This window comes from Pyxicephalus adspersus, chromosome 6 (assembly GCF_032062135.1).
Source record: "Pyxicephalus adspersus chromosome 6, UCB_Pads_2.0, whole genome shotgun sequence".
NCBI lineage: Eukaryota > Metazoa > Chordata > Amphibia > Anura > Pyxicephalidae > Pyxicephalus > Pyxicephalus adspersus.
Genome location: NC_092863.1, coordinates 17,504,028 through 17,518,151, shown reverse-complemented (window position 1 = coordinate 17,518,151; position 14,124 = coordinate 17,504,028). Strand labels below are relative to the sequence as shown.

Here is a 14,124-nt window from a genome sequence, read left to right as displayed (position 1 = left end):
TGGTCCCATAACTGCTAAAGAAGGTATGCAAACCAGGGAACCCACGTGGATCCAACAAAAACAAAAGGAACCATTAAGCAGTTGGAGTTAGGATGTTCAGCATCTAACAGATACAGAAATATTAGTTTTGGAGGGGATAATCTCTATAAACAAGCTTTTACAAAAAGTGAGCAATTCAAACAGAGCATGCGAAAACAAATGCATAAGCACAAGTTACATTTAGTAGGAACTACATTCCAAAATAATTGATCCATCCAAAAGTTCTCCAGTAAAAGTCAAGCTGGCCACCACTCCTCATTATCACTGAGCCTTCCAATTAGCCAATGAACCATCCTACATCATCAAAAGACGAATAGATCCTGCAAACCTTTACACATTTTGACATGTGACTTGAATGTGAGTAAAATCTAATTGTGCTCTTTTTCCCAATATATATATATATATATATATATATATATATATATAAATATTAGTTCCCATTACATAGGTCTCTGACAGGTTTATTTAAAGACTAAATTAGTAGATATTAATGTACCAAAGCGTTCATAAGGAGACAATAAAATTCTGGTTTGCTGTGGTCACTGGCTTTATTTTAATTTGCTACATCAAAAGTCATCAAGGGAGCGACTCAACCCCCCCCCCCCCCCCCCCCCCCCCCCCCCCCATCCTTAACACAGGCCACCTGAAATTATAACTTAGGGAGAGGCTTTAGGCAAACTTTTGATGTTCTACCTATCAACTGAAAGGCTGCACTTTAGATCAGCCAATCTAATTATTAATTTTAGTTTTTTGCGTAAGTTGCTTTTAAAAATCCACAAAAGGAAAAGGGAAAGGGATCCTCACTGAGAGGTTAAATATTTTTATTTTTTTTATGAACATGAAATATACCTTTAGAAAACTTTTTATGGGGAAAAACGTCTCTGCACTATTTGTCTAAAGGCTTGGAAGTTGTAAAGAGCACTGTGGAATTCTGATGCTATGTACAGACACTAGATTTTTATTACACAAGATGACCCCCCCCCCCCCCCCCTTCCTTCCTAAGCATTCACTTGTTTCTTGTTTGACGCTGGAAATGATCATTAATGATTGTTTCCAGGAAAAGTGATCTAGCCTATGTGAAGCTTTAGTAACCAGAATGTTTGAGTTTATGGATGCTAAATACACAGTATTTAAGTTTTTAAATTTATTTATTTAGTATCTAAAAAAAATACATTCCCTAAGGACATTTGTAACCTCAGTTACCTATAGTTGTTCAGAGTTTAAAACTCCAACATAAAAACGAATTCTAATTTTGATCATTTTACTGCTTCTAAGATATAGTAGACGGTCTCCATAATTAGCTTTTAAAATAGTTATGTGCTATAAAATACTATTAAAAAATGGAACTTAAAAGGTAAATCTTTTTCTGAGAGAAATATTAGGGTGTTACAGAATTAAAGATGTTGAACTGTTGTGATTGGTTATCTCTAACACCTACCCGTTACTTGCCAATCACCTCTAGCTGTTTGGATCAGATAGCTCAGTTACCTTTGTGCCATGCTTTGCTGACAGATAAGCCAACATCAACCCTTTATTTGGCCTTTATGTAAAACAGAAGGATAAAGACTTTAGTTACCCCTATAAACACTTTACTAGTAATGCCTAATGTCAGATTCAGACGTCACAACAGTTTTTGCTTATGCTTGGAGGCTTTAACATTTATATAGCTCATTTAGACACAGGCTGGCTCTTTACATTTATTTTCCATTTAAGGGAGACAGAGTTGGCATCTGAGCTTGGAGCTGGTGATACTCAGGCTCAGCGGAGGAATTTTCTGCAGACATATTTCTACAGTATAGAGTCCTATGATATACAAAGCCTTGTCTGCCCTTTTTCCTGCCTGCTATAAATCCTGACACTTTATTAGTTGTAGACCTTTTATATCATTCATATATCATGGGGGGTCTGTGCCAACCAAGCTGCTTGAAAAGTTGCCCAGTGTACCATACATAATGTTCTGCAAAGCCTTTGGCAAGTAAAACAGTAAACATAAGACGTTTAAGGATATATTTAGCTGTTTCCCTGGAGTTTCAATTTAAGCCATCCCATTAGCAATAAAAAGAATATTAAACAATATGAAGCAAACTGAGTGCCATGCTCAGTGTTAAACATTGCCATTCCACATGGAAAAATCTGATAAAACCCCAACTCATGCTCACGCTTTAATGTCTAATGCAATAAAGCCCTTGTTGGGCAAAATGCGTCAGCAAGTGAGTTTTAAATTGAACCTGATGCGAAACAGTGGCTCCATATTGTTTAGCGGACAGTAAGCAGAGAGGGGTTGGGAAAAAGTAGATATCCACACATGGAATTTTTGAGTGGTCTTTGTTTTATTATTGTGGCAGCCAAACCTACTTTAAAAACATATAGATAATATAGTTTTCCTGTTTCCCACAATCAGAAGGCTTCATTCTAGAGGAATTGCCTGTGGATGTCTTTTGCAGAAATCAACACTTAAGATGTCTGTCTCTTGGTCCCCCTGAAGTTAAATTTTCCTTATGCTAAACTGCACATCACTACATGACACAGTACTGATGTAAAGGTCTGTAGGAGGAACCACTGAATGTCAGAGGACATGATGATCGACATTGAGGTTGTTAGCAGACGATTCCTCTTGAATAGAGTGTGTTTGGCAGCAGTGGGAAAGGCAAGTATTTTTTGTCCATTTTTATATTCCTAACAGGGTCTCTTTAATGTCATTAAAAATCTAATCTAACGACTTGCGATATGACAGCCAGAAGTCATTTTGTACATTTTAAACAAAATGCTTTGGGTAACTAACCCAGAACAAGCATGTGGAATGTGGTACCAAAGTGAAGCCATGAAACTTTTTCCAAGCCTGGGATTCATATGACGCCCAAGCCAACAGTATTTTTTAAAAGCAACCCTTAATTCCATTAAACTCCAGGTAAACAACTAACTTAGATGAAATATACATTTGGAACCTATTTTGCATGCCAAAATGATTTGATATTATGTCCATCTTTTTATAAAATGTGTCTGCCCTATCTTTATATGCTGCAGTTTCACGATAATTTCAGGCTGCCTCCATCATATGACTGGACAGAAAAAGGAGATGGAACACACTGATTAACTCTTCTACCTGTTATTCTTTTCTCTACTGCAACAAACATGATTGACCATTCTCTCCTTTCTCCAGTCTGAACTCGGCTGATATTAAAACAGTTTAATGTACTAAAACTTCTTTTTTTAAATATATTTCTGGGTGTATTAATAAATACAGAGTTACCTAACTTGTCTTTTTTATATCTCTCTGAAATTCAGCCTAAGTATAAATTGGCATGATTAGAGATAATACACCTAATTTATAATATGTAAGCATATATTTGTATTGTGGGCTATCCAGGACCCAGCAACCACTACACCAGTACACTTACCAAAGTGATTAGTGAGTGTTAGAGGAATAAATGGGGGCCTTGAAAAGTATAGAAAATGATGCAGTGCTAAACACAGACCATACCTCTTATCTAGACCTTTGCTTTTGTCTTGGATTTAGACCTTAGGAACCAATTTACGCCATGTGGCTCCTACGTAATAAATAAAAAGGTGTTTGTAACTTAGTTCAGTCACCTGGCATGGCACACTTGACACAGAATTTAATCCTCATAGAGTAAATGGTCTCATTTTTCAATGTGCTGTAATGCTTGCTAACTTGAATAGGGGTAAATAAAAAGGAACACCAATTGATTTCCATAAAGTAGAAGGAGTTCTCCTTACTATGAAACAAACCCTAAGCTCAGCATTTTCTAGCCATAGTCAAAGTTACTTTAGTAGTTATCACTTGGCTGACTGTACAAACTTAAGTGGACAGATCTAACTTCCTGAATTCTACAGGCACTTGTATGTACACTTGTACACTTGTATGAGATCCTCTAGCATTGTGTCTAATTTGTACATAGAATTACCTTTTTACACATTTTGTAAACAGATTTTTTTTTTAACACAAAAATGATGCTGTAAAGTGGTTGCAGCAAATGACTTCTACTGGAATAAAAACTCTTATAACCAGAACAAATTTTTGATGGAAAGGCATGGGGTGGCTCTCTCCACTTCACATGGCACCTTTATTGTCTATATAAGGTCCTCTTATGCATAGCATTCCCTTGAGACAACTCCTTCTTTGAAGGCTGAAGTGGTCATACCACATACTGTAGCACCTTTTTTAGAGTGGAGTTGTAAGACCACTGATTGCAGAAAATACCCAGTGAGAATTTAGGCCATTCTGTCATCTGATAATGGCGTCTGTCTGTGGATTAACGTTTTAAAATGAAATGACTGTCATTTGTGCACTCGCTATTCCCAGTTTTTTTTTAGACAGTCAAGTCCCCTTTGATTAGTCTGGATGATTTGCTACTGATAGCGGAGCTAGGAGCTACTTTTAGTTTATAGGCCGTGCCCGGAGGGTACGCAATAGAAAGTCGATGACCACCAGCCCCACTAGCTCTCCGATCATCTGTGGTTTGTCTTTGGAGAAAAAGGTGATTGGATCTTTCATGTTCTCTGTTGGACCAATTATCCCTTTCATAGGCTGGAGGTGGACTAGGTCCCAGTCCTTCCCTAGACCGACACTTTCCCTTCACCAGAATGTGTAGCAGTTCAGACAGGCTGAGAATGGCAGAGATGATCCCAACCACAAAGTAAAACTGCAGGAAAATGGTCTTTTCTGTTGGCCTAGACACAAAGCAGTCCACTGTGTGTGGGCAAGGTTCACGTACACATTTGTAGTCTGGAGCTACTTTGAATCCATAAAGGAACCATTGTCCTACTAGAAAACCCACCTCTGCCATTATCCTCATTACCACATTGACAATGTAGAATGTGCGTATGTGGCGTCCTCGCCGGTCATCCCTTAACTTGGACCTGGTACTACTCGGCTGCCCATGTTGTGCTGCCTCCTCTTCATCTGCATCTCTTCCCATCTTGGTATTCTGGTGCATGGAATAAATTACAAACAACACCGCTGGGGCAGAGAGTAGCACAATATGGAAGACCCAGAAGCGGTAATGGGATATAGGGAAGGCCTGGTCATAGCAGACCTGTCGACAGCCCGGTTGCATAGTGTTACATACAAATTCCTCCTGTTCATCTTCAAACATGTCACTGCCCACAGTGGCCAGGATGAGTATACGAAAGATGAGCATCACCACCAGCCAGAACCGTCCCACCATGGGAGAGTGTTCCTGGACTGCATCTAACAAAGAGCTCAGAAAGCCCCATTCCCCCATGTCTTCTTTTGTCCAGGACTTTTGCTCTGCATGAGAAAAAAAAATGATAGTACTATGAGAACATATAATTGAAACTATTCTTATTGTTTATTATACAGGTATGGGATCTGTCATCCTAGTCCCTTTTCAGGAAGTCATAAGAACCAGACAGACAAAAAGTAAATAACCCACTGTTTTTTTTATCACATGCACAGATATAACCAACATGAAAATTCACCTTCTTTAAAGGTTTACAAAGCTGCCTAATAATTTAATATTAGTGATTTTCAAAGTAGTTTTCCTTTTCACAAATATAAGAGATGCTATAAAAATCCAAAGCTCACTACCTTACAAAAACCAACATTAATAATATAATACCACAAACCTGTAAATATAAAAATATAGCACAAAGCTTTGCATTGAAAACAACATACCCTAGACATTCCAAACAATCGACCTTATGTATGTATTGTTTTTTTTTAATATATAGACATAGTGTTTACAGCTTTCTCTAGTTGTAAGGACTCTAACATTCTATGAAAAGCTTATTTGGATTATCCAAATGTAGAATTTTATAAAATGTATTTGCATTTTTTGGATTATTTTTATATTATATAAATATAGTTATCTTTCATATATATATATAATCCTATTATATATATAGTAATATAGTTAAAGTTTTTAAAATTTACTTTACAGTCATAAAAGTCTTTTAAAAAAGGCTATACTAGTCTTTCTACTCTGAATGTAATCACTTTTGGAAGTATATAACAACTGGCTTAATATTAAAAATAATATTGTTAATGGATTTTTCAAACACTATTTTAAAAGTTTAAATTTTGCTATATATATATCATATATAAATACAAATTCAGAAATAAAATGACTAATCACAATTATAGTTAACATTACAGCTACATTGTGTTTTGAAATGGTGGTAATCTTTTTTTCACACCCCTTGCTTGTCTGCTTGTAAAGTGTTTGTCTTTAAATCAGTGGGTTTTCATATAATGTGAAATTTGTATGTTGAATATTTTTATATATGATTTAGCAAAATATGTTTTATCAAAGTGCCTTCCTATAGTCTTTGATTCTAATGAATAGTCTACAACCATGCAGAACAGAGAAGAGTGCGTCTAACTAAATATTAGAGCACCTTATGTTAAGGTACTCGGTAAAAAAACAGCTTTATAGCATTATTTTTTTAGTCCTAAAAAGTTGGTTGGACTGTTCAGATCAGTGAAAGGTGCAACACTTCCAGGTAAAGCTTACCCAATTGGTCTCACCCACACATTAGACTGATCAATATGATGGGTTGTTTTATTGTACAGAAGGATATTGCATGGGGCACAATGGGGAGGGTAAACTTCAACACTACCAGGAAGAGCTAAATCTTTGCCAAATCAAAACTACCTGAACATTGGTCATGGCAAAAGGACTTATAGAAGCTGCAGGTATGTGCAGGTACTTCCAGCTTTCCGCATTTATTACTTGTTACCAACTTTGTTTTGAGAAAAAAATATAGGGGTTCTCTATATAGAATATAACATTTACTCTGCTTCTATGAAGAATAGTTACTGCTTTGTTTGATTGTTTTCAGAGACCAGCTGCAACAAAAATAATTAGCAAGATGATCCTGAAAGCTGAGCATAGGATGGCCTTGAAGGCTAAAAAGAGACTTGTGGTTAATACCAGCTTGAAAAAGATTCCAAGATGGCGGACAGTCATTTCTGTGCCAAAAGTGCTGGACAGGTGGTTTATCCACCCCATTAACTGTGAAATCTATGCTTTTATGGACTTCCCGATTATACATTATTGGGCAATCTGTTTAATGACAATTAGATAACTGCTTAGGCCCCCCTGTACAGGAGTGATTCTGTATGCCTATAAAGATTGATATATTTTCTGGTTTTAGTTAGAATCTCTTTGCTTTAACTGCTAAGCATTTGATTTTCTCTGTTGCAACAATAAATCTTCTTAATTAGGATCTACAGTTTCATCTCTGATGGTCCGTTTTGAGACCCCCTAAAAGAACCTGACAGTTTTCAGGGAGCAGAATGACTTTAAATAATTATCTTAGCTTTCTACTGGAATACTTTTTCAGAACAGATCTATTATGTGCACTCAGTGCTTTGTATAAAAATGTGCCAGATGAAACCAAATGTTTACAAAACTGGACTATTATGTCAGGCTTAATATAGAATAGCACTACACTTGATGAAGATCTTCAGTAATGAGGTTTTTGTTGGGTTTTGGTTGTGTAAGAAATTTGTGGTACTTAGTGAAAACTACACTTACATTCATGAAAACTTGCTGCTGTTCACTTGGAGGATATCATTCCCCGATACAGCAATTGGAAGATACATTTTTTAAAGTGTTTTTTTAGTTTTTTTTTTTTTATTTATTAATAATAAAGTGGGAGATTAAGGTTCACTTAATTACCTCAAGGCTCAATCGCCTTGCTCTTCCTTGATGTAGAGAAGACCTTTATCGACGTCAAGTGAAAGCCTAAAGCTGCGTACACACGTGCAATTTTTGTCGTTGGAAAGGATCTTTCACGATCCTTTCCAACGACAAAGGACTACACGATGCATGAACGGTGCTGTACATACAGCATCGTTCTGCTCTATGGAGAGGGGAGGGGGTGAGCGACGGAGCGGCACCCTGCTGCGCGCTCTCCCCCTTCCCTTGCATTAGGATCGGTCGTCGTTCATCGTCCGTGGATCCGCCAGGATGGTCGTTCGAATGATGGACGACGCCGACTGTACACACGTCAGATTTTCGCCCGATATCTGGCCGATGCCGATTATCGAGCGAGAAAAATCTGACGTGTGTACACAGCTTAAGGCTTAACCATACCCCAGATTGAACACAGTTTAGCTTTATAAGTAAAAACAAAATGTTTATAGAACAAAGTGGTGGACTGAAAATATGTGTCATGGAGCAAATGTGTTTGTACAATGCATTACAGCACTTATTTTATTTCAAAATTTAGGGTCAATTAAACATGACCATGCTTAATAGGAACTATGGGTACCACACTAATTTTGCCAGCATCTTTGCATTATAGTGGAAGCTCCATTTGGAGGAGCGGGACTTAAAATTTGTAGGACCTGAGTCTGTTATCAGGAAACAAGAGGCACGAGAGACACTGGCTGTGTGAATAGAAGCACACATAAGCACAACTACAAAAATGTTCTTGAGTTTTAAAGTTCAGTTTAAACAGTAACATTTAACATTACATAAATCAACATGGTTGCTTTAAGAAATTATCTTGTTTGATGGTGGCCTTTAGACATTAGGCATTCATATCAGGCTCTTTGCCTAAATGCTTTTGTTTTTGTTTTTTATTGTTAACTATAATTCTCATTTATGAAAAAAACTACAAAATAATAAATAATTGTGTATGGTTAAAATGTAAAATGTAATGAATTTAAATATGCTGTTAGACACAGTATAACAGATACTCAAACACCAAAGGTGGTAAAGAATCAAAGTTCTTTATGACTTTTTTAAAAGTTACGGTCTCCCAAGAGAAGACCTAATGGTCGAAAATTTAATTTATTTTTTCTACCAGGACAATGAGTTATGATTTGTATGGTAACTATAAACACTTGATGAAATAATATTACCCATTACATATTTTTTACCATGATTTTCAAAAGTTTTCATCAGTAAGAATTTTTTTTCCATATATGTTGGACTTGCCTTTTTGGCTTTTGGTCTTTTCTCCACCAAGGTGCCCCGGGCTTATGTAATATAAAGTTCAGCAAATAGCTTCTTATCTTCTTTTATTCAAAGCATGGCGGTTCAACTAATAAACCCCCCAGAAGTAGCATGGCCATGTTTTAAGCCACAACAGTCCTTTGTCAAGCTTGCAATGGCTTGTTAAAAGATCAGGCTTAAAACATTTCCGTGATACTTCTAGTAGACAATAACTTTTGTACAGCTTTGCTTTGAAAGGAAAATACTTTATACTATAAAATCCCCTATGCTTGCACTTTGCTAAAAAAAAAAAAAAAATAAAATAAAGGAGTACACCATAGCACATGAAGTGTGCTCTGGTGGGTATTGCACAAAGCATATGCTCTATAATTTTTACCAGCCTTTTGCTTCTGGAGATCTAGGTTTGAGATTTGTACTGCCATTCAGTGTTACTTTGTAATGCTTTCTGTCCCCCCCCCAAACTAAAGATAGGATATTTGTATCCGCAGCATATAACAAGTAACTCACTGAACATAAAATGCTATAATACCAGTAAATCTTTGATAATCTTTAACCTGGGTCTAAACATTGTGTTGATTTACCAGAGGAGTTTAGGCTATACATTTGCCTAATCAATGTGGTGAAAATGTATTTTGCAAAGAATACCCAGTTACGGGCTAAGAAATTTAGAAAAGCTGTATTTCTGCTTGCACATGACTAGATGGTTGAATTCAGAAAAGCTTCACTAAACTCAGTTAAATTTCCTTGCAAGGGGATAACAGTCTATATTCAATTAGTATCAGCTCATTTAGTAAATAAGATATATGAAATAATTCTAATATACTAAGATGAAATATTAATACTTTTGGAGTTTAAATTAGTGTACATGACTATTTCTTGTTACACTAGAGCAGGCTATACAATAGACCAAAATCCTAATTCTTTCTTCCTTTTATTTCTGATTTACTTCTCTCATCCCTTTTTTTGTATTGTTGCGTATGTATGTGTTTTTTATGTTTTATGATCTGATTTATCATCAACAGACTATAAAGTATTTAGCAGCGAAGAAAACATTTTCTTTAAAAAAGTCATGGGGATCTGTCATTTTCTCAAACATTCCCTAGTAGGAATCAATTAATGCCAATGAAACACATGGACCTGGAAGATTCCAAGAGGGAATATTTGAGGTAAGGTCAAATGCACAGCTTTATAAATAGAGCTGAAAGTGTAACTTCCTAAAAATATTCCCGATATTTAGAGCTGCTCCTACCTGCACCCAATTAGACTAATCTGTGTATTTGTATTATGTCTTGTTTATGTCTATGAAGAACAGACTGGGTGCCATTATACTTCACAATGGGCATTTTTTTAACCTATAAAGCTGTAAGCCCTGTATATTATTATATGTATAGATACATAATATTTATAAAAATTATACATTTTTATTTTAAAATTGATATATTTATTATTACATATTAAAAATATCATTATATAATAAATGTATTATATATGAAAAGGTATTACATTCAATTTAGGAGCTGAAGACTTTGAAATAGGTATTCTCAATACAAGAGGCTTTGGACTGTTAAGTGTCAGCTTAACGCGGTCACCCCCTGGAACCTAAAAAGTTTTTCACCCTATAGGCACGGTTTGTGTATGGATTACCACCTTCCTGCCTATAGGAAATATATATATGACTTTTACGGCTGATCAATGGTTAATGTTGTGTTGTCGTGTGCTCTCACTCTCTTTCTCCCAGACTGGTATAAGATAAGAATGTCTACATTTAGCGCATACCTCTCAACTGTCTTGCTGAGACATCAGGGACAGCTTTGTCCCCCCTCCACAGGGTGGGGATGCTGGCAAGTCAGCTGCAGAGAGAAAGCAGTTTTACATTGGAGGTTAAAGGGTTAAATGGCACAGCGTTGTCAAATAATACTTAGAAGATGCGATGCCAGCATGCACCTGGCACAAAACATTTAACATTTGATGCCCAGACGGTGATATGGGGCATGCACACAGGCACCTGACATCCATTCCTGTCTGTTAATGGTGGTGAAGACAGTGCAAATAGCAATATTGTGCATAGCAAGGTAACCCATAACAACCAATTAGAATATTGTTTCATATGTTTACATTTCTGTTTGGTTGCTATTGATTACTGCTATTTATTTATTTACGATAAATATATATACACACACGATATACCTGTGTTACATACAATGCTCAAAACATACAGCACACACTTCTCTTCTGTTTTTACACAAATACCAGGAATACATTGCATCCCCTCCCAATATAAAGAGAGCATAATATTTATCTATACCTCCCTAACTCATTTCTAACGTAAAGAAAAAGTTCTCGATCTTGATTCCTTATATACAAATCTAAAAAGTGTATTTTCTCATTCTTAATACACAGACACAGGGCTGACTATCTCTCAACCCCTGCACGTACACAGACATCAGGACCCCTCATTCACTCCTAATACACAGATATTAGGACCCCTCATTCACTCCTAATACAAAGACATCACGACCCCTCAATTCATCTTCCACTCCTTCAAGGACAAGTCCTGCAATTCTACAATCACTGCCTGAATACAGTGATTACTTACCTGCATATTAGGAAAAAATATCCACAACTCCACAAGCTGTATTCACTACAGAAGTTGATAGCCCAGAGCTCTGGGAATGTTTCATTTTCCCTGGACAGTATCAGGATGAGAAGTTATTTAGGCACTGCTGACTCCACCTCCCTTTAAAGGGACTTCAACCTGCTGGATAAGTTAAAGCATTGTTTTATGTCTGACCTGTGCTGCATTATTGTTATTTGGGATAGGTTATAAGAAGTCTATCGAGATGGATGAGTCTGAGTTTTCAAGATTTTATTCTGATTTTAATAGCTTATTTATGTTGGTGTAAAAATTGGGCATGGCCCTGCTTTCCTCTCATGTATTCGCAGGTTTGTCATCCACAGCCCCTATTTATTGTTCAACGCTAAGTATTATGTTGGCGCTTATTAAAAAAACAAGTTATTAAAAATGTTTCTTATATGTTTTCTGTTCTTACAATCAATGCAAACATCTTATTTATACAATATACTGTTACATTATTTTACATTTATTACATATAATATTATTATAACATTATACATTTATACTTTTTTTATATGTTATTATATTTTAGGAGTCTATGATTAGCGCTAATGCAAGACATTGCCTTTCTTTTCTTTTCATAATCTTAAAATTAAGTAGTTGCCGGAAGACACCAAAAAAAATATTTATAAATATTCACAGGCAATTTACATCGAGATTACCTTTTACCTGAAAACTAAAAGGTTTTACGTTCTCAGACATCTCCTGACACAGGTACAAGCTTTCCTCTGACCTCCATCTCCTACAGTGAATTAGCCCGGAATATTTTATTTGAGAGACATGGGCGAGGTTGTTCATTTTGCAAAGTATTCATTTATTTCAAACAACCAACCATCCATTTTATAACCTCCATTTGTAATGGGCAGTCACTGTAATGGGTTCCTTTACTGGATAACAGAAATGTGTGAAAAAGTCTTTATCACCACCAGGATTCTCCAGAACTTGCCTAAACACAACTGCCCACTCAGAGTACAACAAAAATTTAGAACCTGGCAGTTTTATTTTTAAATTCATTATATTGTGTTATCATTTGTTTTTCAAATATTACAGAATTTCCTTTATACACTGGTTTCTTTCTTAGTATTTTCCCCACCAATATTTCTTTATAGCAGCTTTCCTAAATCCCCCATGAACTCCCACCTCCCTTGTATCCTTTACTGTCAACATCCTCCTTCATTACGGAGGCAGCAGCTTGATTCCTTCTTAACAGCTACCAGAACACAATGCTGGCCCAGGAGTTTGCTTTCTACAGACATGATGTCTTACAGAGAGCTCGTGCCAGAACACATGGCCTGGCAGCAGATTGTCCGTAGCGGATGTTGTTTGTGTACAGGAATTCACATACACTACTTCACTGTCCAAAGAACACTTTCAGTATTACTATGCTTCATATTCTGTCACTTTCCCTTTCTGATAATGTGTTAATTAAGGGGCTTTTTGTATTTACTGTACTTTCTGATTCTGATATGTTAATTTAGGAACATGTAACTTATGTATATATGTAAGTTACATCTGATTTTTGTATGGGTACTGTTTATGGTACACCCAGAATTTTGCTGCATGTAGAGTAACATTAAACAATTGGATGTTTTCAGCCGATAGCTCTGAGATAGTAGCACAATGATGAGCCCCCTGTCTCGGCCTCCTATGTATATTTCTAGTAAAACCTGCTAGATATAAACAATATTTCCATTAGTGCAGCCTGACGTCCGCAGCAGTGCTGAGTCCTCTAATGTGGAATGAGTAACAATCCGCGAAGATATGTATGAAATAGAAATGGAACAGCATATGTGGCTTCCTTACACTAGAATACTTTGGTCATAAACCTGGAGAGCTTAAAGTCCACCTGTAATGCGGCAAAACCACACTGTATTGAAGTTTTTAAAAAGGTGCTCCCATTTCATGGATGTGCATCTTTTAGGTAGGATTGTCCTACAAAAATTGGGAAAACTTAGGCAGTGTCCCAAAAACTATCAACATGATTATTAGATTACCACTTGTAAGCATAATAAAATGATAAAAGGCTTTCTTTAGTTGGCGAGGTGCAAAATAGAAGAGATATAAAACAAAATCAAAGGGATGTCAAAAAAATCTAGTTTCTGTGTTATGGGTTTAAATGGCATTCATTTGAGATTTTGTGATTTTTTTTTCCGTATATACCATGTTAAAAATGTAAAAAACTGAAGTCTTATACAAATACTTAAATACAGATACAAGATTGCATTTGAATATTTTTAGTTGCATTTCAGCCAGCAAGTTTTTTTCATGCTATACTTAATTGAAAAGTTTGTTATTCACAGAGCTCAAAACTATAGTTTAATATGCTAATATTTTGCCTTCCATGGCTCCTGCTTTCCCCTCCCCATTTAAAAATCAATCAAATGTCTATCAGCTAGTAAACAAGGTGGGTTATACGAGTATATGACTTCCTGCAGTTTATAAAGCACACTGTGAGAAACTGATTATGTGCAGACAATTTAAAGTAAGAAAGCTCAGTCA

The 14,124-nt window shown here is 36.1% G+C and overlaps 1 protein-coding gene across 1 annotated transcript; it reads right to left on the bottom strand.

The window, feature by feature from the left end:
- Positions 1–658: 658 nt before the first annotated feature.
- On the bottom strand, positions 659–11,677 carry GJD3 (gap junction protein delta 3). Its single transcript, XM_072414812.1, has 3 exons — positions 11,587–11,677; positions 10,767–10,840; positions 659–5,311 (listed from the first exon to the last, which is right to left on the bottom strand). The coding sequence occupies exon 3, from the start codon at positions 5,283–5,285 to the stop codon at positions 4,371–4,373; it is 915 nt and encodes a 304-aa protein (XP_072270913.1). The 5' UTR covers positions 5,286–5,311; positions 10,767–10,840; positions 11,587–11,677; the 3' UTR covers positions 659–4,370.
- Positions 11,678–14,124: the final 2,447 nt, after the last annotated feature.